Here is a 23,510-nt window from a genome sequence, read left to right on the forward strand (position 1 = left end):
AAGGCGAACGATAAGTCAACGGTTTGATGCACCTTTATCTTCGGTCGTTTGATCCGCGCTCTGCGACTCTTTGTTTTTGCTCCAGCGGAGTCGCCGTGAAATTTTATAGACGGTATCTGGACCTACATGTAAGACAGTAAATGCTCAGACAGAGTGGAGTCTGTGCAAAGTTTAGCTTCAGTTTGCAATAATAACACCTGTGAAATGTCTAATTTGGCCCACACTCACAATGCGGTCCAACAGCTCAAAAATGCACCGTTTTGTACATTTTACAGTTTTGGTTTGGCCTCATGCTTGACTTTTTTCAGGTAGCAAGTCGTGCAGGAAGCTTTATTCAGATCATGTTACAGCTGATAAAGTTTTTAGGCCCTTGTACCCACGTCCAGGTCAAGTTCCCCTTGGCCTGCCAAAACAACCAACTGCTCACAAAAAAAATGTTTGTGGGGATACGACATCTTGATGTAATCACTGGTAAAACAGGGCGAAGTGTAAAAGTAAATACATGGTTCCACTGGTTCCCCACGTCTAATATTTGATCATATCCAGGGTGTAGTTTGAAATGAAGTGTTGATGATGACGGAGACGGACACGGTGACGTCACAACAACGAAACTTTATGTTTCTTTCTGTCTTTGTGTCAGATTAGCAAACACGTAGTTTCATCTGATATTTGTGTCTGGCCAAACGAAACGCGCCGGGGCCCCCGAGGAGCACGTTCTTATCTTACCCTGCGCTCCAGTCGACTATTGAAAAGCAAATGTCAGTCACTGACATGCTGTTTACACACACACACTTTCCGGGTGGGGAGGTGGTCTGCGGTGTTGTTAGTGATTTCCAGCTGATAGGCAAACACAAAAGCCCTGTGTCTGGCGTCGACCACCCTCTTTTCTCTTTTTTCCTTCCATTCATCGTTCAGGCTAAGTTCCTGTCCGGCAGCCTCCTCTAACATTCCTCCATCTTTTCTCTGGACCTCTTAACTCCACCAGCTTTTCCTTAGCATCAAAAACAGCAGCACAAGAGGCTTCTTGTGTTGTCACGACTGATGTATTAAACGCTCTCTCCCAGACTCATCTGTTGGGGAATTTCCCCGGCGCATTTTTATCCCCCCACAGATGAACAACTGTCTAACGTTTTATATGTGTGCAGCATTGAGGCAGTCGGATTTTTATGTAGCACGTGTTCGGCTTTAATTCGTGACGCATTACTTGGAGTCAAATGGGACTGGACTTCTCAGCCAAAATTCGACAAAAAAGTAAAGGAAAATGCGTGATTTAGTTTCAGGGTTCAGTCAGTCTACAGTTCTTTGTGAAAGTCTCCAGAAGCTTCCAACGTATTTTACGTCTTATGTCATAAACCAACACAGGACGGCAAATAGCTGTGAAGAAATCAAAAGGTGGTTGTTAAAAAATGTACTGAAAATATAAACGATGACTTGTGTTTAGCTCCTGATACTATGACACCCTTAAGTAAAATTTTATTCAGCCATTTGCTTTTAGAAGGCAACTAATTTGATACTGGTTTAAATTAGAGATGTGTGAACCCATGATTTGATTCAGAAACAATTTCAGAAAGAAGTTTTTCTATTCAAAACAGTCTAGAGATAATGTTTAAATGTGGCTGATGAGAGAAAAAAAACAGTGTAAACATTTATTTTTAAAAATAAATATAAACTGATAAAATTTGACACAATTTGTGCATTAAATTTGCGTAACTTAAATGACCAGTGTTAGGTTAGCTTAATTGCCCGGCGTTTTCCTAATAGAAAATAGTCAAAGAATTATTCAAAATATAATTTTACTAAAACAAATTAAAACTAGAATAATTTTTTGAGCATTTTGAATGGATTCAGAATGCCCAGGAAATGTCATTCACTACAGAATAGATTTTTTTTCTGCACTTCTTGTATAAAGACAGCTAAATACAGAAGACTATTAGAGTAATAACAGTGAATAAACAGAATCATGAAGGCCGACAAACACATCAGACGGATCAGAACAAGGTTTTCTGGTCAAATGAGATTAAAGTTCCCACCTTTGAGAAGTGAAAGTAAGGGACACTCGAGTCGTCTGACTCTCATGGGGTAGGCTGCCCGCAGCAGGGGTATGCTTTATTTATTTATTTATTTATTTATTTATTTATTTATTTATTCAGGAAAGCAATCCAATCCAAATTATTTATCAAGCAAATTTAAAAAAACAGAAGCTCAGCCAAAGTGATGTGCAGAACAAACAAATCGGGGAATAAAAGTCAAAACCTAAAACGACAATAAAAACATGCTTTTACTCAAATAAAAACTCAAGTGAAGTTACTCACAGTGAGTGGAGTATCCAGAAATTTTACTCAAGTAAAAAAAAAAGAAAAAGCAAGACTTGATAACCACTTTTAAAGTTTCTTTTATCTCAAAAGTTGCTCCTAACCTCTGGTCACACATAAAGCTTGAACAAATAGTTTATTAAACGAAACGGCATTTTGATGGCAGGAAGTCGGGTCACACGAACCACATAAAGAAAATAAAATAATACAACTCTTTGGCCGATGTGACGTAGCCTGTGGTGATTCTTTCCTTTTAAAAGAATAAGAGTTGCTGTGTGAACTGATGTGAAGATGGAAGGAGCTTCATTCAGGATAATCCAAGAAGAAACTAGAGATTATCAAGGAGCTGAGATTCACCTTCCACTGGGATGACGACTCTAAACCCCGTCAAGTTTGACAGCATCAAATATGTTGCTGTTCTTCTACTTTTGATTAATCGTGTAAAATAAAGACAACATGTTGAACTTTTTGTTGCAGCGTGAAGAAATGTGGAAAAAGTTCCTTTTTCAAATCACTGCACATGGTTTTGTAGTTTTTTTTTAATCAATGGTTTTGTGTCCATCTGCTGTAGGTGTTCTCTGTTTCACGTTTCCAGCTCTTCTCCATCATATTAGTTTTTAAAACCTTCAGTGAAGCAACCGGTTGCTCTTTTACACATCCTCGATTATCCCAGTTCGGGCCTTGCTTCGTCTCCAGACAGTAACACAGTTCATCCAGTTCCACTGGTTTGTTTCTTTTCGCTGCTTTCAGAGCCTAGGCACTGCGACTCAACTGCTTTTCACAAGGCGCTTCGACCCTTTGGCTTTTTTTTTATTATTATTATTTCTTTATCTAATTGATCCGTCATGGCAAACACAGACAGTTTGTCTTCCTCAGAGCATCCAGGTGACATAAACGAAGTTTGAGCTTCATGATTCGCCCCGTATCCTCCCTCATGAAGCCGTATAAGGATGTGAAACCTCTGGGAAATGTTGTGTGGACCCTCCAACTCCCCCCCCAGCATCTGCATATTTGTGCATGGAACATTTACAGTTCAAACACTGGTGTTGCGTCACAACTGGTCCGGTTTCTCCCCGCTCTCCCTCTCTCTGGCTCCGAGCGCCAGTCCAAGAACTCAACAGTGTTTCTGTTGGTGCGTCTCGGCCCGACAGGATCTCTTTAAGAAAATAGTGCCGGCTTTGTTGAGGCCTTGACAATTCAGCGTTTCAACGAGCTTCTTGTTGATTGGGCTTTTATGAGGTTTCCTCCTGGGCTAGAATAAATTGTGTGCAGACCCCCCCACAGCCACATCGGGGTCTTTTTCTTCTTCTTCTTTTTAAGGCCCTGAACTCTTTGCGTACACGTGCTGTCTTGACCACATGGTCTCCGACTTTTATCTTTTATCCTAGGATGTTCTCTTGGACCACAGATTTGATTTCCATCCTGTCCGTATGAGAATCTAAATGGAAGAGTTGGCATAAATACAGCAGTGAGATAGAGGTCCAATAAAGTCATCACTCTGTAAGCAGAAAGAATGAATCACATTTGATGAATGGGGTTATTTTGACAAGCTAAACAAGGAGAGCTTGATCCTCACCACCTTGCGACCTTGAAGAGTCTCTCCGGATTTGCTTTTAGTTGAAATATTTTTGGGAGAGCTGTGTGTGAGTGTGTTTTTCTTTATTTCTGGAGATGCTACACTCCAAAACCACGAGCTTTTGTTTTGACCTGCCAGATGCAGCAGATGGGCTCCAACTGCTGGACAACACTCTGCTGGTAAATCTGTTTTGATTGTGTGTGAGGTTTTTTTTATTGTCTTTCATTATTATTGCGTATCAGCTTGTAAATTTGCCAATGTGCAAAGAACAGCGATGGAGTCAGAGCTTGTCGGTGCAGGAACAGAGCCTCCCTATAAACATGCTTGGAAAGCAGTTTGTTGCTATATTTAGCGGAGGCTCGCCTTGGACGGGGACACTTAATGCCCCGTACATACACTTGGCATTTGAGATAAAGTGTCCAACATGTTCTGAGCTGCAAGGGACAACAAATCTGGAGACTAATTTTGAACTGAGTCCCAACAGACCGATCGAAACCGTCGCGGATCTCCAAGAGAACGGCAAAGAAAAGTTGTGACATTTGTGCCGCAGCTCTGATTGTTCTACTGTTACGAAACAACATGTGGACGACATGCACTTCCACGCTCCCAGCAGCCAGTTTGGGAAAACTGAAACAAAGTCAAGAGAAAAAGCTGACATGCTCTTGATTTTGGTGTTTTTACAAAATTTGCTGTGGTTTTATACACCAAAGCAGTCTTTTTAAGTGGATTCCCAATCAGTTTAAGATCAAGAAAGGATTTGATTTTGGGATCAAATTAAAGTAAAACAAAAAAAAAACCACATGAAACACATACATGCTTTGGCAGAACGTGCAAAATCCACACAGAAAGACGAGATTCAAACCTGAGATCTGATTTAGTAAGGCAACGATTTTAAATGTTCTAAGTTGGCAGAAGAAAATGATATTTGATAGTGTGGCTGTGATTGTTATTTCTGCTGTTTGAACTTTTTTCCCCCCCACTATTGGTCCAATGAGAGCACCTATTAATATCTCTATGTCTGATCATTTGATTGGATGCAATTATTGTATCTGGGGACCATAAAAAGAAATAAAAGGTATCAAACAAATTTTTATGATTCTCTTTTTGTGTTTAACTGCTCAACAATAAACTAGATTACAGGATATTTCTGAGAACTGAACAATGTTTTCTGACTCCAAATGGGTCAGCAAGTCATTGTGGATTTAAAAGGTAAAAAATAAAATAAATTATTAATAAAACTGTAGACTTTATGTTAGACCATTTGCCAAGTCCATAAAAATTAAAATTGAATATCCAACAAAAGTTCTAATTTACAGGTTTTATGGTTTTAGATGACTGTCTTTAGTTAGCCTTAGCACCGCCTTAGGCTAGCATTAGCAATAGCACTGATTGGTCGAAAACATCTCTAGTATTGTAGCTCCATCTAACTCCTACAGATGTTGATATACAAACATAAACTTAGTTTCGAATGAAGCGTTGATGAGGTATAACCTTGTGCATTCACAAAGTTTCCATTCAACAGAGAAGTGAAGAACTGCCAGTTTACTAATGTTGCACACCTGAACGCATGTTGATTTAAACTAACTTTCAACCACAGGCTTTGGCCAGAGACCAGTTTTATTATTATTGAATCCAGAGGTCCTCCGTAATTGCACGTTCAATCTAACAATTATGTTGTCTTACTTGTTTTACTCCCAACATTTGACCAAATATGGGTTTTGAAGACCACATAACAGTGGACTAATTATGCTGCTGTTTACCAGCCAGATGAATTCAGGCTCCTTTTGCTCTGTTTTCCCTGAAGTGGAGGCCTGGGGAAGAATTTGTTTTGTCTTACGCATCACTCCCATAACGAACGACTGACAAGGCCAAAGTTCTGACTGAAACCAGGAAAACCACGGAGAACCCGGGAAGGGAGATACGGGGATGCCTTCGCTGTGTTTACATGCATGGATCGTTCTGCTTTAAACTCTTCTTTAAAGACACACACAGTTCTCACACATGGCTGGTTTTCCCCTAAAATTCATGTTTTTTTGTTGTTGTTTTTTTTTTTTAAACAATAAGAGTCAATTCAAACATTAAAATGTATATAAACAACATTTTACCAAGTATTTTTTTTGTCTAGTTCTTAGTGCAAGTATCTCAATACACTTGAAACCAACATTAAATTAACTTATTTACAAAATGTAGGAGCTTTAAGTGAATAATCCCTTAATATTGATACCAAAAAAAGTACTAATTGCTGTCAGATTATTTCACTCGTAACGACACATTCGTCTTGTTTTTCATTAATATCAAGGAACTGCTGACTTAAAACAAGGTTCCATATCAAGTTAATTTTCTTATTTCAAGCGTACCAAGATATTTGCATAGAAACGAGACAAAAGACAGAAACAACTTACCGAACACTTGGTAAGATTTTGTGAATTATGTATTACCTTTGTATTTGTTCATCTTCTTTTCTTGGGAAATGAAGCTTAGACTGAGACCTTTGACCCCTGACCTGAACTCATGCTGTTTATGTCCTTGCCCGTCGTAAGCGTGTTGTAAAAGCCGATAAAAAAAGATAGACAGTGAAAATGTGACGAGAAAAAACGTGTGTGTGTGCTTTATGCATTGAAATACATTATCAAAACGACACAGAAACTACCCACCAAAGCACATGCAAGGCGGTAACTCTGTAGCGTCTGCAGCGCTTTAATGTGAAACCGACAAAGTGGGCAAGCAAACCGACTTAATTACCCGGTGAAACCAAAGTTTAAATGTCGACCTAACTCTATTTTCCTTCTCAGTAAATTCAACCACTTCCTTAAGCGAACGCAGCATTAGTGCGGCAGGAAACTCCCTCAGTAAACAGGTCGGCTATCAGCGGCTGGCATCGACCGAGGCACTGGGGCACATTACCTGTCATAAAAAAATGTTTAAAAAAAACTTTTCCTCTGTGCTTTTCAGAGATAAAGTGCTTCTGAGCAGGGCTGCAAAGCTGCCAGTCAGATGACCAGAGGAATGTATTTTCAGAGTATGGAATAATGAAAAGCATCTAGGATCCCACACTCAACTGCACACAGTCCAGTGGAATTACATTAAAATACGCCTACGGCAAGATTTTCATTTTATTTCCCCGCTCTCTGAAGGTTGAGATTCACTTTTAACATCTCAATAACTGGATTTTTTTTTCCAGAGAAGATAACTTATGAAGATAAATTGTGGCATCAAAAGTCTGGAAGCCAGGTGTGGATGAACGTGAATCCAAAGAACACCAGTGAAAGATTCGATTTCTGGGAAATATCTAAAATATGCTCCATGGTGGACCGTGAAGTCCCAGGCAGGGGCAGACTGGTTTGGGATTTTTGTTGAATCTGTAGTCCTGAATACAGCGTGCTCCAAGTGTTTTATCATCATTGAAAACGTTCGCAAACGCTAACAGGGCGTCGTTTTCAGGTTGTTTTTAGATTTTGTGCTTACTTTTTTTTAAGCAAAATTTAATGTGTCAGCGAAAATTTCATACTGAGAAACAAAAACAAGTGTCACCCTTGATCAATCGCCTGTGACAGTGGGACTTTTTTGTAGCTCTCTGACTCTCCTCTCTGAATTGTATTTATAAATACAATCAAGACTATGTGGCAAGACTTGGGACTTTTTGCATAGTTCTGTAAAAAATAAGAAACACGGGCCCTGCTTGGGGTCCAAGGACTCTTAGGGCGCGCACAACTAAAAGAAAAAATAAAACTAACAAAAAACATGGCAGAAACAATGAGAATCAGATGTTGAAGCGAACATGAAAAGACTTAAAACCATTCCGACTGGACAGAAAATTGAGTGTAGCGAGCTACAGAGACTGGCAGCGAGAGCGCAGCAGGGGCACAAATCACGCTGAATGTCATGTAAAACGAATGAGTGTGTGTTTCCGTGTGCGTGTGTCAAACTTGTTTTGTTGATTAGATGAAGTGTTTTACATCTGGGCTCAGAGCTGCAGCTTAACCACGCTGGCGCAGAATCGGTTTGAGGATTCATTCATCATACTGAACAGCAGGGATGGAAAAGAACTGAATCGGAGTCGTTGCTTCTTGGTGACTTCGTGTCACAAGGACAAAAAGCTCCAGGAGGGAAATCCAGGCCGGGCATTTTTTTTGCTGGTTAGTTTCTGAGTAGTCTGCGCCTTTGTCTTCACAGACATTTTGTGAGTAAACAAATGAAGATTGAAATGCTACATTCCTACTCTCAGTTGAATTCAATAGCACATTCTTTTATAATAATAGTACATTTGACGCTCAGACGTGTGACGCACATCGTGACTGTTTTTGCAGAGAGAATATAAAGAGTTGAGTTTTTTTTAATGGACCTCTCATTTAGTAGCTTCTATCTTTGTAAGGGTTGCGTTCACTCCAGCCCAGTTTAGTCCGCATTAGTCGAACTCTATTTCAGTTGCCTAGAAAGTCCAATTCATTTGCGGGAGAGGTGTGAACACACAATCAAACTCTAATGTGGATCAAAAAAGCGAACTCTGGTCCGCCTAAAATCCTCGGTTGTGGTTCGGTTGAAGTGAACTCCGGTGCGGTTCCAATGCATATGTGGACGCGAAGCGGACCAGATACCGCTAACAAAAGCAGGAAGTGGATCGTAGCACTGGGCATTCTGGGTAAATGCAACCAAAGCAAACGCAAGAGTCTAGCACTGGTGGGAGACAACTCTTGCAGTCTTTTGCCAAAGTCAATGAGGAAATCCTACGACGGCTAAAATCTGACCAAGGAAAATGTGCTTGGGTCCAAGTGTGCACACAGTCTGATGCATCTGGGTTTCTTTCCGTGTACACACTTTTGATTGATTTAAACAAGACTTTCTTTTCTAGGAGATCTACAGATGTCTTTGCACTCTAGGCTCTTTTTGTGAATTGGGTCCTTATTTCTGAGTTGGCCACTAAATTAATGCTAAAAGCTGGCTTTACAGCGCCTTTAATTCGACACAGCAAACCCTACAAGCGAAGGTTGCTCTCGTATGGGGATTATCATTTTGAAGTCACATTTCTGGTTTGGCTTTGAATGAGATTTAATAATAAAGGAAAACAGGCTGTTGTCAGGAAGACCGGCTCTTAATGAAGACGTGTTTGGTTTGCGTTAAGGCAAATGCGCAAAAAAAAAAAAACCCTTAATAGCAGACATGTGTAATGACTTGTGTTTCTAAGTATGCCAGCTATTTGATACAGAACTGCTTCATTTCTCTCAGCGTGACCAAAAATAATAATAATAATAATAATAAACTTACTATATTTTTTAAAAGAGACAAACATTTGCATTTTCTTTCTCAGACTATTTGTGTTAGCAGTTGAAGTTCCTTGTTGATCTTGAACTGAACTTTATAGACTCACAAACATGGAGACACTGGTTGGACTGCGACTCTCAGACAGTGAGGAATGAGTTGCCTCTCAGACCAGATTAGAGCTGATAAGAACTTGTCACAGTAGCACAAATATACTCTCCAACACACACACACACAGACACACTTCCAGCTCAGGCCTGTCCATGCGTATTAAAGTATTGGGTTGCAGCTACTGCTAATCTGCAGAAGAAAAAAAAAAAGCCCTCCTTCATGTGCATACTTGCCCGTCTTTCACTCTTCGTCTTTTTCGACTCTCAATCCTCTCTTTCAGTCAGGCAGGATCTTTGCTTTCTTCATACTTCCCCCACCTGACTCTTCTCTGTGTTTTCCCAACTTTTTTGTATCTCATTCCACTTCTCTTGTTCCCCATAATTGTCCATCATCTTTTGCTTTCGACTCTCCTCTCCATTCCCACTGACTTTTGACCCATTTGTTCTGCAAAGTTTGTGTGGCAAACTTTTGTTTACCTCATAAAACCAGTGGAAATAGTGCTTTCCATTCAGTATGTTTTTCCTAATTAAGCCAGTACCACTTTGTATTCTCATGAAATGGCAAAATAGCCTGTTTGGGGAACAGACTTACACTTTTTTAATATGACTTTTGCATAGTCTTCTGTGAAGAGATAAACATATTAATGTGGTGGACGGTGTCGAACATTCAATGCCCAATCTGAACCAGACGGCCTTATAGAGCTGTAGCATTCATAACTTAGTCCAGCAACACAAGACATAATGTTTTAACCATCACTTTGATTTTTTGTTGCTGTGCTGACTTTTAACAAACTAAAGACAGAAGCTGTCTCAAACTGTCTGATGGGGAACCGTGATCCTTAACCAAGCAAAGGAGCCTTAATCTCCATTGCTTGGTAAAGGAAAAGTACAGGAACTACAGGTGCTTGATCAGAATTTGTTGACAATTTTCAGGTTTTGTAAGACCGTCCAAGTTTCCAGTCTTGCCTGGTTCACCCCGCAAGATTTTAAAAATATTATCTGATTTTCAGAACTTGAGACAATAAAAATATCTAAGGTATAACAGGTTTGGCCAGACAACGGGACCAACGTACCACACACAAAGAGATTTCAATCACCAACATTCAGATGTCAGATGGAAAATCTCACAAAACCTCTCAAGACCAAATGTGACTTCAGAGTAAACAAACGTGGCTGACTGGGAAGACGCAATAGTTTGTAGACTATATTTAACAGAGAAAACTACGATACAAAGATGTCTCCTAATGTCAGCCAGACTTTCAGGTTCGCCTCTGCAGTTTTATCTTCTGTGTATTTTTAATTCCCTTTTGTATTCTCGACACCTAGATTTCTGATTGGCTAAACAAACGTCACATTCAACAGGTTGTGTTGTCATTTGTCATCGGGGAACACCACACATGTTGCAGTATTGAGCCAAGACAAACCCACTGAATATCCCTGAATTTAGCCCGGAGAGTTCCTGACGTCTTTCTGTGCAGACCAGATAACTCTTAACACAGCAGGAATATCTCCTAAGATTATCTCAAGAACCGTCCTGAAAATTGGTGCAAATTTATCAGAAAACTCCCCCTGTTGACTGGGAGTTATAATGACGACAAATTACTCAATATTGTCCTTCAGACTCCCTCATGTTTTTCACTGCAAAAAATATCCTCAAAAGAAGGTAAAAGATATAAGGAACAAGATGTTAAAAGATAAGGAACAAGATGTTTTTCCCATGTTAGAAGTGAAAGTCGTACTTTTTAATCGATATTCAGGAATTACTGACTTATAACAAGCTCATGTAGCTTCCTGAAAAGTTACTTGCATGTTAGTTTTGTCTTAATTCAAGTGTAGTAACTACAAACCAGCCCAAAAGTACTTGGTAAGATTGTTTGCTTCTGCACAAAGAATGGCATTTAAAAAAATCTATTTTTATCCATTTGTTATCCGAAAGAAAGTAAAAGAGGAGAGTTCAGGGCTTATTTGTTGTTGTTGCTGCAGCTGGAAAGCTATGTAGACTGCCTACACACACACACAACCGTAGCCTGGTGTCACTCTATCCAACTTGCCCCCACTAAAGGTCGCACAGGCGGTAAACTCTAACTTAGAGGGTAGACACATCAGAGGCTCCACGCTGATTTATTTGACTCAAAAGTGGAGCCCCTTAACGAGGGCAGAGGTGTAGCATTTCACTTTAAAACACTGTGACAGCCGATCATGCGCTCATTAGGACTGGAAGCGCAAAGAAAACGCAAAGAAAAAACGAACTAACGAAAAACTTTGTGGATGAAATAAACCCTGGCACGTTTCAAATGTATGGTTCAGATTTGGGTTTAGCCCAGTCGCGCTTTAGCAGTTTCCAAATGGAAATATTATTGTTGACAATGTTCTCTACTTCAGTGTTTCACAGAGTGAAATTCTTTCCATATTTTTTTGTTTTTTAACATTTTGTATCCCTGAGGGCAAAACATTAACCAGGTTTGTTTTTATTTTAAGTGCAAAAACAAAACAAAAAAAACATTTAAACAAAACTGGGTCCACAATTCAGCCAAGGGCTTAAACTTAGACCAGTTAGACAATCTGTCATTCTTAAGCCCCGACTAATCTGGACTAATAGATAACATTCAGATAACTTTTAAACTGCAAGTTAACTCATGTGTTTTTTCTCTTTTTTAATTTATAAGCATTTTCCAATGCTTTGTTTGTCATCTAAACCAAATCCAATTTAAAAAAGGGTTTCAGTTTAAAACTAAATTATAAATGCTCCAGAGGCAAAAAAAAAAAAACACACATTTAAATGGCCCATTTGCATTTTTGAACTAGCTTGCAATAATACGCACTATAACAGTGTATTATTTTTCATAAATTCCTCATTTGTAATGCCTAAAACATTTTCTTTTTTTTCCCCATTTTTATCCACTAGAAATTGTATTCTACATTTTTTTGAGAATTTTCAAGAGTGTTTAAGAGTTGTAGCCTACAGGTAGAAGGTACAGAATCCCAAAAACTAAACTGAACCACTTTAAATACACTTTTGTACCTGATGTCATCAAAAATTTGAATGGACAATGAGTTGAGACCTGGAAGATGTACAATAACTTTGGTTTTCTGTTGTTTTTAAACCGTTGTGAATGTCGTCTACGCTTCTAGTTGTTCTTATGTACCGAATGTGTATTTATTGTTTGTTTGGGCAGCTGCTACAATGCAATACACACGCTGGAGTCCATGACACATTTCCCATAGGGGACAATAAAGTACATTCTATTCTAACTCAGAGTTCCTACACTCTTTGGTGACATCTATGGATCATTGGGAAGAGTGTAAGTATAGCTGGATGTGTATATGTATATATACATGTGTGTATTGCTATAAAAGCACTCTTAACTAAAAGAAACTGTGTAAAAACAACCAGCAGGAACAGAAAGTGATCAGTGAGAGTCGGTGTGAAAGGCTATCTGAGATGGGTGCCTGTCAGCACTCTGCTCCCATCCATCTCTTTTTTTTTGTTAGGTTTTTCCTAATATAGGTTTTTACAGTGAAAATCCTGGAAAGAAGCTACTTCAACATATTTCTTTTTGCTTCAACCTCCTAAATCACAATAATCTGCTTTTTGTCGAAAACACATGAAAACTCAACTTCACGAAAATAAAAAAAAAAGCATTCTGTTTTCTGACAAGTTCCCAAGTCTGTCTATACGAGCACTAAGCTCGGATCTACATGACATGATTTAGCAAACAAGCAAAATTAAGAGTCAAATGTGCATTTGCTTTGCGTCAGAAGAAACAGAAAGACATATGGCAGCTGTGTTTCGGGTTTAGTTCTCCGTCTGGTCTCGGCGCAGGATGACATTCATTGTAAACTTTGCACCGCATTTCCGTTTGTTGAAGCTGAATCCCCGAGGAATCCGAGTAAAGCCTCTCAGATCTCCACTTTATAGGGGTCAAGCGGCGCGAGCATCTCTATCCTGATTAAGGGAATTTTCATAATTAGCGGGCGAACGGATTATTCGGTGGACATTTCTCATTCCACATGACTTATCAGTGAGTAACGATTTCAGCCTGTGACCAAAAGACAGATGGTGGAAATTATTTATCGTGCGTTCGTCGACCTTAAATCACCGGCGGAGTCCAGGCTGTGATGACCCGCCGGGTTTATTGGGATTTTATCACATCTTGTCCTCTTCTGAGAATCATAGCTGTGAGGAATTCAGGTGTGTTTGCACCATAGTTCAAGCCTTTCAGCTCGTTCCTCTCCTGTCGGACGCCATTCGGTCTGATTTATCTAAACCAGGATCCTGCTTGGAGCGACACGCTTCATCAGAAGTTCTTTAAAATATATATTTTAAGCTATTGTTGAGTTGTGACTTTGTCAGAGTGATATATCCTATCAGTTTAAGACTAGAGGTTATAAATTTGTGCCAGCAGTTAATCCGGAACGATGGAGGTTTCCCACACTCCATCAAAAGTATCAAAATGTTCACGCAGCCGCCGAAATACCAACAGAAAGCACCTCTGATGGCTTTTTTTTTTTTTCTGTGAGCCTTTTACCTTTACACTCAGCCGACATTTTGATCTCCTATTTTGAAAACACTGTTTTCTGGTCACCTGAAGGGTTGTCGCTCCTACAAGATTCCCCCGTTTAGTTGCAGCCAGATGCGGGGCAGAAAATCTGTTGGCAATTTTCTTGTCTTGAAGTGTGTGTGGGAGTAATTTTCCTGTTTCGGGGACATGTGGGAGCCGAGACCGGCACGCTACGCGTAGCGAGACGAGCCACAGCGGAGGATTAGACACCATTTACTCTTCGCCGTGTTTTATACACCAATGGGGTGAGGAGGGGAAATGTCAGGGCAGCTTCATTTACTGAAATACCCCAAACCCCCTGGCATTTAGCGATCACGTTCAATTTACAGGTTCAGCTGAGTGCACGGCATGGGGAGGAAAAAAAAACTGAGGCCAAGAAAAACACATCACCTTCAGAATATGAGGTGAAGCGAAGCACATATATAGGATTTTTGCGGTTTGCTCTGCAAATTAATTAGGGAAAAGTGAAACAGCCGGGATTCGGTTGCTCACTTCAGGGTGCCGGAGAGGGACTGCATGACTACGATCGGAGTGAGGCAGGAAAACGGAGCGAAAAGCCATAAAAAGTTATCTTGGAAAGAACAAAAAAAAAAAAAAAAAAAAAGAATAAGGAGGATCAAAAGGACGCGCTACCAAGCGAAAACGATTATGTCTTTAAAGGCGAAGTGAAACGAGGACATGCTTTACTGTGTGAAAGGGTTGGAAAGAGCCAGCGTGTGAGAATAGACAGTCGGTCTGTGTGTTTACATCCATCAAGGGAAGCAGGATGTGGAGCAGAGATGGGATGAAAGGATGAGAGGAGGGATAGTTTGTATGGTGTTAAGTTATAATTCATATTACGGTATCTGTGATTTACTCACTTACGCCGAGAATAGCATCAGCAGACTTTTGTTCCAGAAAATAAAAAGCTTTTAATCACAAGTGAATATCAGTATGTCATGTTGACCTTTTTGTAGTTGGATTTAAGTGTTTTTGTTGTGACAGTTAAAGCTGCAGAATGTAATTTTCACAAAAATATGTTTTTTACATCTTTGTTAAAAGTGTCGATATGTTGTAATATGAATATGAAACAGATAATCAGTGAAAAGACCGAGCTCCTCTAGAGCTAAAGGGGGAGGGTAAACTAAAGTTACTGCAACTTAAATTGGTTAACGATAAATTGAAAAACATCCAACACACTGATATTATTTATGCTTTCAGTACTTTCTACTTCAATTATCTTTACATATTGTCCTTTAGAAGTAAGTCGTTTGCTTCTAATTAAAGTATAATGGAGAAATCCTCAACATTGCCCAAAACTAAGGATGTTTCTATAATGTGGTTTTTGTTCCCACTGTCAATCTTGAGTTTTTTTAAGAATACGCAACTTCTGAAAACCACTTCCAGTAAAGTTATAGAAAAAAGCAACGGAATGATCAGAACAGATCAAAAGTTTGGCAGTGAGATTAAATTTGTACACTTTACCAAAAAAAACCCAGATGTGATACAATCAGTTATTTGAGGTTTTCTTACTCTCTTCAAAGTAACCTCCTCTGGATTTTCGATCATGGCCTGATGGTTCTGTAAAATCCTCGAGTTCTGCTTTTATTAACCAGAAATGTTTGAGGGAAAAAAAAACCGTATAGAATGTTTATTGTCATTCGTGGCATTTTTGTTGATCCAAGTGTTCCCATCTTCTTTCAGGTGACGGAGAACATCATCTCCAAACAAACCTTCATTGGTGAGCATCTCTCTCTCTCTCTTACACACACCCTATTATTCATCCGCAGCATTCTTTCCTAAGGTTTTCTTTTCTCCCTGACAGAGGCGAGAACAATGCCTCGCTCTTTCAACAACTCAAAGTTCATGAGCTCCGTGGTCCAGAGGCCGTCTGCCCACCTGACTCTTCGGGACACCAGCTCTCAAGGTGAGATGGGGGGATGAAAGTCACCCAGGATCCTCCGTTTAAGCAACAGTGGAAACGGCGAAGATGCTGAACGTGATTTCCCCTTTGCCAACACGCGTCTGTTCAAATGATGCTAAGGTCTGATCTGAGCGGAGCACCATGTTGAATCGGTTTACAGGAATACAAATCCCAGCAGAACTTTGTCAAAAGGCATTAGCAATCTCGTTTTTAACGACGAACAGACACAAACAGTGGGGAAGACACTTCACAGGAGCAGCTGTTGTTCATGCTAACTCACACGGATTGCATTAAATGTTCTTTAAATCATCTTTACTTTCATATCTATGTCTGCTCTCCAGGACAAACATATGTGTTTTTAGATTTTTCAATTTTCCCAGCTCAGATTTGGTTTAAACAAGTCCTTCAAAAGCCCTGATTTCATTCGAAACAGCTGAAATCCTGTTTCTTTTGCAATTCAGAGCCATCCGAAGAGGAATACAATTGCTCAACCCGTCAGTTATTTTATGGTCAGCATCCAGTAAGATGGGCACCCAAAATCACTTAGCAGAGACATTTACTGGTTATAAATGATGATTAAACAACTGCTTGTGTTGTTAAAAATACTTTGCAGTTGGACTTTTCTTCTGCCTGTTATCCAGACTTTGGCATTTCATTTGAAACTGGCGTGCAAATCTAAGGGTGTTAACAATCTGGCAAAGGCTGCATGATGTCATTTCCACTGCGTTGACAAAGGGCAAGGAATGTATGTGTGTTTGCGTGTGTGTGTAAGGGAAGGAGGACGAGAGGGTGAGGTTCACACATTCAGCCTGGATTTCTCATAAGGAAGTTCAGCAGTGAGACACACACCGAGGGAAGTCCTCTGATGACATAGAGGAAGCATTTATCCTGCAACTGCCGAGAAAAACCAAAGCATGTTAGCTTAGCTGCCCTACTGCTGTTCATAAGTTCACCTTATGTGAACCAGTGTTGTTTCTATTCAGCTGGAGAAAGCTGTGCCACAACCAGGCATTGATTTGTTCTATGAATCTACTGAACATTTCAGTGGGTTCATCGTCACCTGGTTACATTTTCATAGAGCTGAGTGTCATCTGCATAGATGATAACTAATCTGAGCTACAGGCTAAACTCATTTGTATTTCCTGTTCTCTATTTGGGTTTTGGTTTACATAAGAGAGCTGGATCACTCAACGTGACTCAACAATAATAAGGAAGATAATAATCCAGAACTGCACCGTCTAGAATAGTAATTACGGAACAGCAGCAGTGAAAATATGGCAGAACGGATAGATACATCCTCCTTCTGATTTAGGCCAATATACAGCTTGACATTAAAACCATTTTTGACATCAACTCAGATAATGTGCTCCCTTTCCAAATTATGTGTCTAGAAGTCAGCATGAGATGTCAAAAAATGTTATCCAGATTATATACAATTACAAAATAGCTTAATATGCATAAACACTAAAACATGTGCTTTGATGAATTAAAGAGTCACGTAAAAAGTCACGTAAGTTACATATTGTTACACTACCACTAAATTTTAATTCTTTTTGAAAGTCGTTTGAATTGTGCAGCTGCCGACTTTGGTCACAGTGCATCTCATCACTGCTTCGCCTTCACATTCTGCTCTATCAGATGCCGCCTCCGCTGTTGAGCTTTTGGCAATTTCTTTAGCACAATCCATCTTGCTGAGAATCTGCAATATTTCAATACTTTTCTAATGTGTACTCGCAGGGTTCTCTCCCTATCCGATTCCCACAGCGGGGCTCCACCAGTCCTGTCGCCATGTGGTCCGCTCATGGGCCAATCAGAGCTTTGGCGCTCACCTGCACAATATGACGCTGACCAATGGGAGGCTGCGAGTGCCTCAAGACGGGCGGTACTACCTGTACTCACAGGTGATGATTCTCATAATAGTGGTTCAAATGAGAGAGAAAGGTTAAAGGGGCAGTATTATGTAAAATCAACTAAAATTTTTTAGCTTTACATCATGTTACATTGTTATTCCCTCATCAAAAACATTCCTCGAGTGTTGCCTTAATTCTTTCATGCATGTTTAAGAAATTCTTTAATCTCCATGGCAACCATTCAGCTGTGCAAAATGCCTGGGTGGACTTAGCTCCGCCTACGAAGACGAAGCTCCTCCTTGAAGTTGCAATTGACAGAGTATCTGCCACTCCCCCACTCAACCCCTTCAGACTAGCCAGCAGCAATTAGCAAACCGGTGGATCTACGGATCTGATTTGATCAAACGAGCTACTTCACAGCACAACACTGGTAAAAACGTTGTCAAAGGGTTTTAATAGAGGAGCCATGTTGTGATGACTTCCTGAAGATGGAGTTTCAGAAAGAGACGGAGTTTCTTAAAGAGACAGAGGTCCAATTTCAAGCCATTAAATTACAAAGTAATTTTTTTTCATTCTTACTTTACACATATATATATATATATATATATATATATATATATATATATATATATATATATATATATATATACACAACTTTTTAACAACTGAAGGTAACACAGCTACTTCATTTCACTATAAAATATCACTATGTGCCTGGAAAATACATATTACTGCCTCTTTAAAAGAGAACCACAGCTTTACTGGTTCTAAATGCTCACTTGAAAAACTCAACTGTTGTATCAATAGAAAAGATCCTTGACTACTGAATGTTCTTAAAAAGCAGTGGAGCTAAGTATGCGTGACTTGTCAAAAAGAACAAGGACATTATGCACCGGTCATAATCATCCTTTGCTCCTGGTTACTTCCAGGTATATTTTCGGTATCCGTCTCCAGCAGCCAGTGATGGGGACCAGCGGAGCGTCAGCCACCAGCTGGTGCAGTGCGTCTACAAGAAAACCTCCTACCCAAGCCCGATACAGGTATGCCGTCAGGTTTTCTCTACGCAGACCAATCGGATATGAACCGTTAACTCACTGTGATTGTCTCTCTCTGGTTCTTCCAGCTCCTGAAGGGCGTGGGAACCAAATGCTGGGCTCCAGATGCTGAGTACGCCCTGCACTCCGTCTACCAGGGGGGCCTGTTTGAGCTGAGGGCTGGCGACGAACTCTTCGTCTCCGTCTCCTCTCCTACTATGGTGAATGCCGATGATTCGTCCAGTTACTTCGGGGCCTTCCGCTTGGACCTTTAAGAGAACGTGATGGGAGATGATTGGTAAAACGAGACACTACGGAGGAAATGGAGACAATGAGACAGACACCTTTTTAATATCAATTGATTACAATTGTGAGCCTCTTTTTTGACACACTAACTGAGGAAAACATTTGGGAACCCTGCAAGAGTTTTGGGTGAAAGGGAGAGAAGAGTGGATTTGTCTTTCCTGCTTCCCACTGAAAGAAAAATCGGTTGAGAGATGTGCAATCATCAATATGAGAGAAGAGTACTAATTTGCAGTCGATTCTTGCAGTTTGGATTTCCCAAAAGAAGATCATTTGGACATCCCCGCTGAAAACGATCTCGGTGAACTTCCTGTTTCAAACAAACTTTGTTGTATAAAGCAATCATACCCACGAATCTCCGAACCAAAGAATGTACACACCCGTCTTCTGCATCAAAGATGTGAAGAAGGGCTTTTGAACAGTAGCAGAAGAAGCGCAATGATCAAACCAAAGCAAACTGTCTTGAGTTTAACTTTTCTAAGCGTGCCATGAGAGTACTGTACATATATAGACCTAAAGATGAGATGTGACCTGTGGTGATTTTTTTTAAAGTCTAATTCATTTGTATTTTTACTTTGACTTGACCTGAAAACCACTTGGACTAGAACCATGAACTGTATGGAAAGTATGACAGAGGATAAGGATTTCCTTTTCCTGCTGGATACTGTAAGGAACTGTGATCAGATGAGAACTTTCTGAAGAAGAGTCTGTAAAGAAAAAGAGAAGTGAAAACAAAGAGGACAAAGGTGAAATCTTGTAAATGGTAATAAGAATGAGCCCAGCAAAGCAGAGGAAGATAAAAAAAAGACTCAGAGAGACTCAGGGTGGCATGCAGCCCAACCAGACTCTTGATCTTCCCTTCTGTCAATGATTTCTTCATGTTTTCTGATAAAAAGTTTCATCTTTGTTGCCTTTTTTGTCTAACCTGTGAAGTTGCATCGTGTTTTACTGTAAGAAAAGAATCAGAATGTGCAGAAAAACACTAGTTGCTCAGCTGCAAACATTCACAGCTAGCATGGTTGTAAAAGTTAAATTGTGAACATTTGTTGGGTTTTTTTGTTTGTTTGTTTAGGGACTACGTTGCATCTAGCACCTTGTACATTGAAATACATTCAGACAAATGTTCAAATGCTAAATTTATCTCAGTTTTAATCTTCCTTTATAACAACCTCTTAAAATAGGTGAAAATAACTGGTTAAAATACTTGCGTAAACCCATGCATCAATGTGTGCCAGAGCAAGATTTTAGTTGTTTTTTGTTTTAAATAAATCAAAAAGCCTTTTTGCTGCCTTCTGATAAGCCACCACCAGAGGGTGCTGAAAAGTCAAAGGTGAATTTAGTGTGGGAAAAAAAACAACACATTAATTTGAAAGTTTGGGTGGAAAAAAGTGCAAATATATGTTTAATTTCATCCTGTGAAATATTCTGTTTCTTTTTTCCTGATATCAGTTTGCTAACGCCTAGTGTTGCCTAGTTTTACCGGATAAATGGAAAGACAAAGGGCTTGTTTATTAGACGAGACACATTTTAAAAAAAAAAAAATCTTAATTGGTATAAAGCTGGGAAAGCTCAGTCAGCACCTGAAGCATGTGTCAGATAAACTAGTGAGGGGGAGTGGACTGATGGTTTTACACTACATAGAGTAGCAGAAGCGCCAGTCGTGCTATGCTAAGCTAACCCTGTAAGAGCATAAAGTTTCATCTAAATGATTCACTCTATATTCTGTTATTCACATTATATTGCTTTGTCTGATTTTTAAAAAATTAAGTTAAGCCAGTAATACGGAACAGACCACTGATGTTATACCACACAGCTCAGCTACCAATGAGGCTAGTTTAAGCTAACCCAAGCCCATGTGTTAAAGGAAGCATAACTGGTTCACTCTATTTATTCCCTGTGCTCGTTTTGGTTGATTTGGATATGGGGTTCATTGGTGTTTGGCAAATTCATTTCAAATAATAAGCTGGCTATTACTTAAAATAATCACTCTGCTGCTGTAGTTAGCATTACGAAGTGCTCCATACGAACTACCACGCCTTGGTCTGCTACAGAGAAAACCAACATCGACGACTCCGGAGTTCGTTCCCTGTTAAGGTTTTATTTCTTCAAAATTTATCCAACTAAGATGTGATCTATTTGCTCAAGAATTTGTGTTATACACCATGTGGAAATTTGTTTACTTAATTTTGTCAAGAAATTGTAAATAATGTCGTAGAACCAGTTAATTACTGTGATATATTCTTTTCCCCATGGACCAGGGGGCCTTAAATATATTTTAAAATCAAAGTTAATGTTAGTATTATCTCCTTTATTTACATTAGAAAGATGTAATTTTGCCTTAAATTTGTAGAAAAAATAAATAGTTATAGCAGTGATATGCCAACAGCTAGTCTGAACCATAAATGTTTTTGATTATTTTAGCCATTTAAAATAACTCATACTGAAAATGCAGACCTTGTACACTTTCACAAGAGACCGCTGTTGTTTGTCACCATTATCTTGCCACATCTCTGAAATTACATCAGCTCATGCCATTAGCTAACTTACTAGCATGATGTGGCAGATCCGCTAACAGTCAGTCTGCTGGGTTAAGTTCCAGCCGACTGACAAGTCGCAGATGATGTTGTAGTCGGCAAAGTCAACCAACACAATGTTAGGCTTCCAACATTCTTTTGGGAATGTTTCATCTTGGGGAAAAAGAATACATTTAACAACAAAGCCTAGAAGACTTATACCTGCTAATATAATAATGTGTGTTTATATGAACAAGTTCAATTCGAGCAGGCTAGAATCTGTTAGCTAGCTGTTAGCCTTGTACTACAAAATCTTTCTAATGTAGATAAGGGATCCATTACTGATTTCACTTTAAGAAATCCAAACTATCTTTGTAACAAGCTTAGACACTAAACTGTTGAGGTTAGCATCCGTAACGCCAAGTTTCACTTGGCCAACAAAAGGATATAAACGAAAACCATTGGCTCTTAAGACAATAGAAACGTGTTTTTTTTTCTGTCCATTTCCCTTTTTATTGTAAATTAGGGTTACATCAACCAAGAAGTTACTCATTAGAACCGCCTCTTTTTTATTTCACTTCCTAGTCTAAATGTTTTGTGGGAAGTAAAGCAGAAAATGTAACTGTCAGAACTGAAACTGGTGGTGATAGTTCAATCTAGATGGAACAAGATAGCAGGAAACATATTGTCCAAAAAGTGCCTTTACGGTTTGTTGTTGAATTTCATGTCTGATGTACTTTGCAGTTTTGTAAGAATTTTACAACTCTTACTTCAACAATAAAATAAAATGTAAAAAAAATGAGCTACCTCTAATTTGTCAGGGATGAAAGGTCAAATTAAATATGGCTGTACGACAAAAATAGACTGTTTTACACATGCATCAGAAAAATAAGACACCTCTCCCCGAGTCATGCAGCAGTTATAAGACAAACCCCAAAAAAAGTAAAGTTTTGGAAGACAGCCCAGATAAAGAAAGTCACAGACAGACATAAAAAAAAAGTGTTTTGGGAAGAAGCAAGATATTCACTGACACAAACCATGCACCACCCAGCACTGAGTCGACCCCTACACGTTTTCTTTTCGATGGTATGTGGACATGTATGTCCATAAAAGACACACACACACACACATTCACATACATCAGCTCGCACTACATGCCTGCCAGCATGTGCTCTGCAGACACACACATCATTTGGTGTCACACTCTGGAAAAGCACAAACACTCAGATTTATACACACTCAGAAATTTACGGCGCCGCCTCCCTGTGCCATCTGGTTGTTGTCAGTGGTCAGGCCTTGTGTGTGCGCGCGTGTGTGTGCGTGTGCTCTTACTGTATGGGTTTGTTTAAACAGCTTATGTCACAATCACAATTAAGAAATGAAGTCGAACAAATCAAATGCACTTTTCTTTGCCTTTCCACTTACATGGTTTTCCCAGGAGAAAAGAACATTTCTACACACAGGCTGACATTTTGACTCAGAACAGAAATTTATGCAGTCAGGTGAGGTAATAATTCAAGTTAAATGGTTTAACTTGAAAAATTATTGCAGTTTCACCCTTTTTTTTATTCTTTTTTTGGGCTGGTTGTGATTCACATCAATGTTCTGTCTTGCTCTTCATGTTTGACCCTCAGCATGTTATTTCAAAAGGGCAAAAGCCTCCCAGTTCCCCCTAATCCCCTTGAAAACATCACCTTATTATTACAATATACCCGACCATATTGTAACAATAAATCCATCAGTCTCTTCTTTAACATTTGCATTGAATGTCTAAGGGCTTTGTTTCTACTGAACAGTTTTATACGTAGCTGTGAACATTAGTGGCGCAGTGTTGTTGGGAAAATAAACAAATATCTGATTACAACCCCGCGTCTGTGAAAATGTGTTGATTGAAAATGTAAAGTTTCAATTTAGTGATCACAGTTTTTCGCTTGTTTAGATTATGATTCAAACGCAACCTCTACTGACTTTTGCTTGGCAAAAAGAAACAAATTTACTTCACGGTTATGAAAACACGTTTCTGGAGGTAATTATGCGTGTCGAAATAATATTTAAAATTACAAACAGCGTGCAATGTTTTTTTGTGCAGGT

The 23,510-nt window shown here is 39.4% G+C and overlaps 1 protein-coding gene across 1 annotated transcript in view; it reads left to right on the forward strand.

Moving 5' to 3' along the window:
• tnfsf10l (TNF superfamily member 10, like) overlaps positions 1 to 23,283 on the forward strand; it is a 69,073-nt gene extending 45,790 nt beyond the window's left edge. The window contains exons 3-7 of the mRNA XM_014981635.2: positions 15,500 to 15,536; positions 15,621 to 15,722; positions 17,457 to 17,620; positions 18,499 to 18,609; positions 18,693 to 23,283. Of these exons, the coding sequence (XP_014837121.1) occupies positions 15,500 to 15,536; positions 15,621 to 15,722; positions 17,457 to 17,620; positions 18,499 to 18,609; positions 18,693 to 18,878 (600 nt within the window). The 3' untranslated portion in view covers positions 18,879 to 23,283. The remainder of the gene's footprint in view (positions 1 to 15,499; positions 15,537 to 15,620; positions 15,723 to 17,456; positions 17,621 to 18,498; positions 18,610 to 18,692) is intronic.
• The last annotated feature ends 227 nt before the right edge of the window (positions 23,284 to 23,510 follow it).

This window comes from Poecilia mexicana, unplaced genomic scaffold, assembly GCF_051168715.1.
Source record: "Poecilia mexicana isolate PSO_F unplaced genomic scaffold, ASM5116871v1 scaffold_18, whole genome shotgun sequence".
NCBI lineage: Eukaryota > Metazoa > Chordata > Actinopteri > Cyprinodontiformes > Poeciliidae > Poecilia > Poecilia mexicana.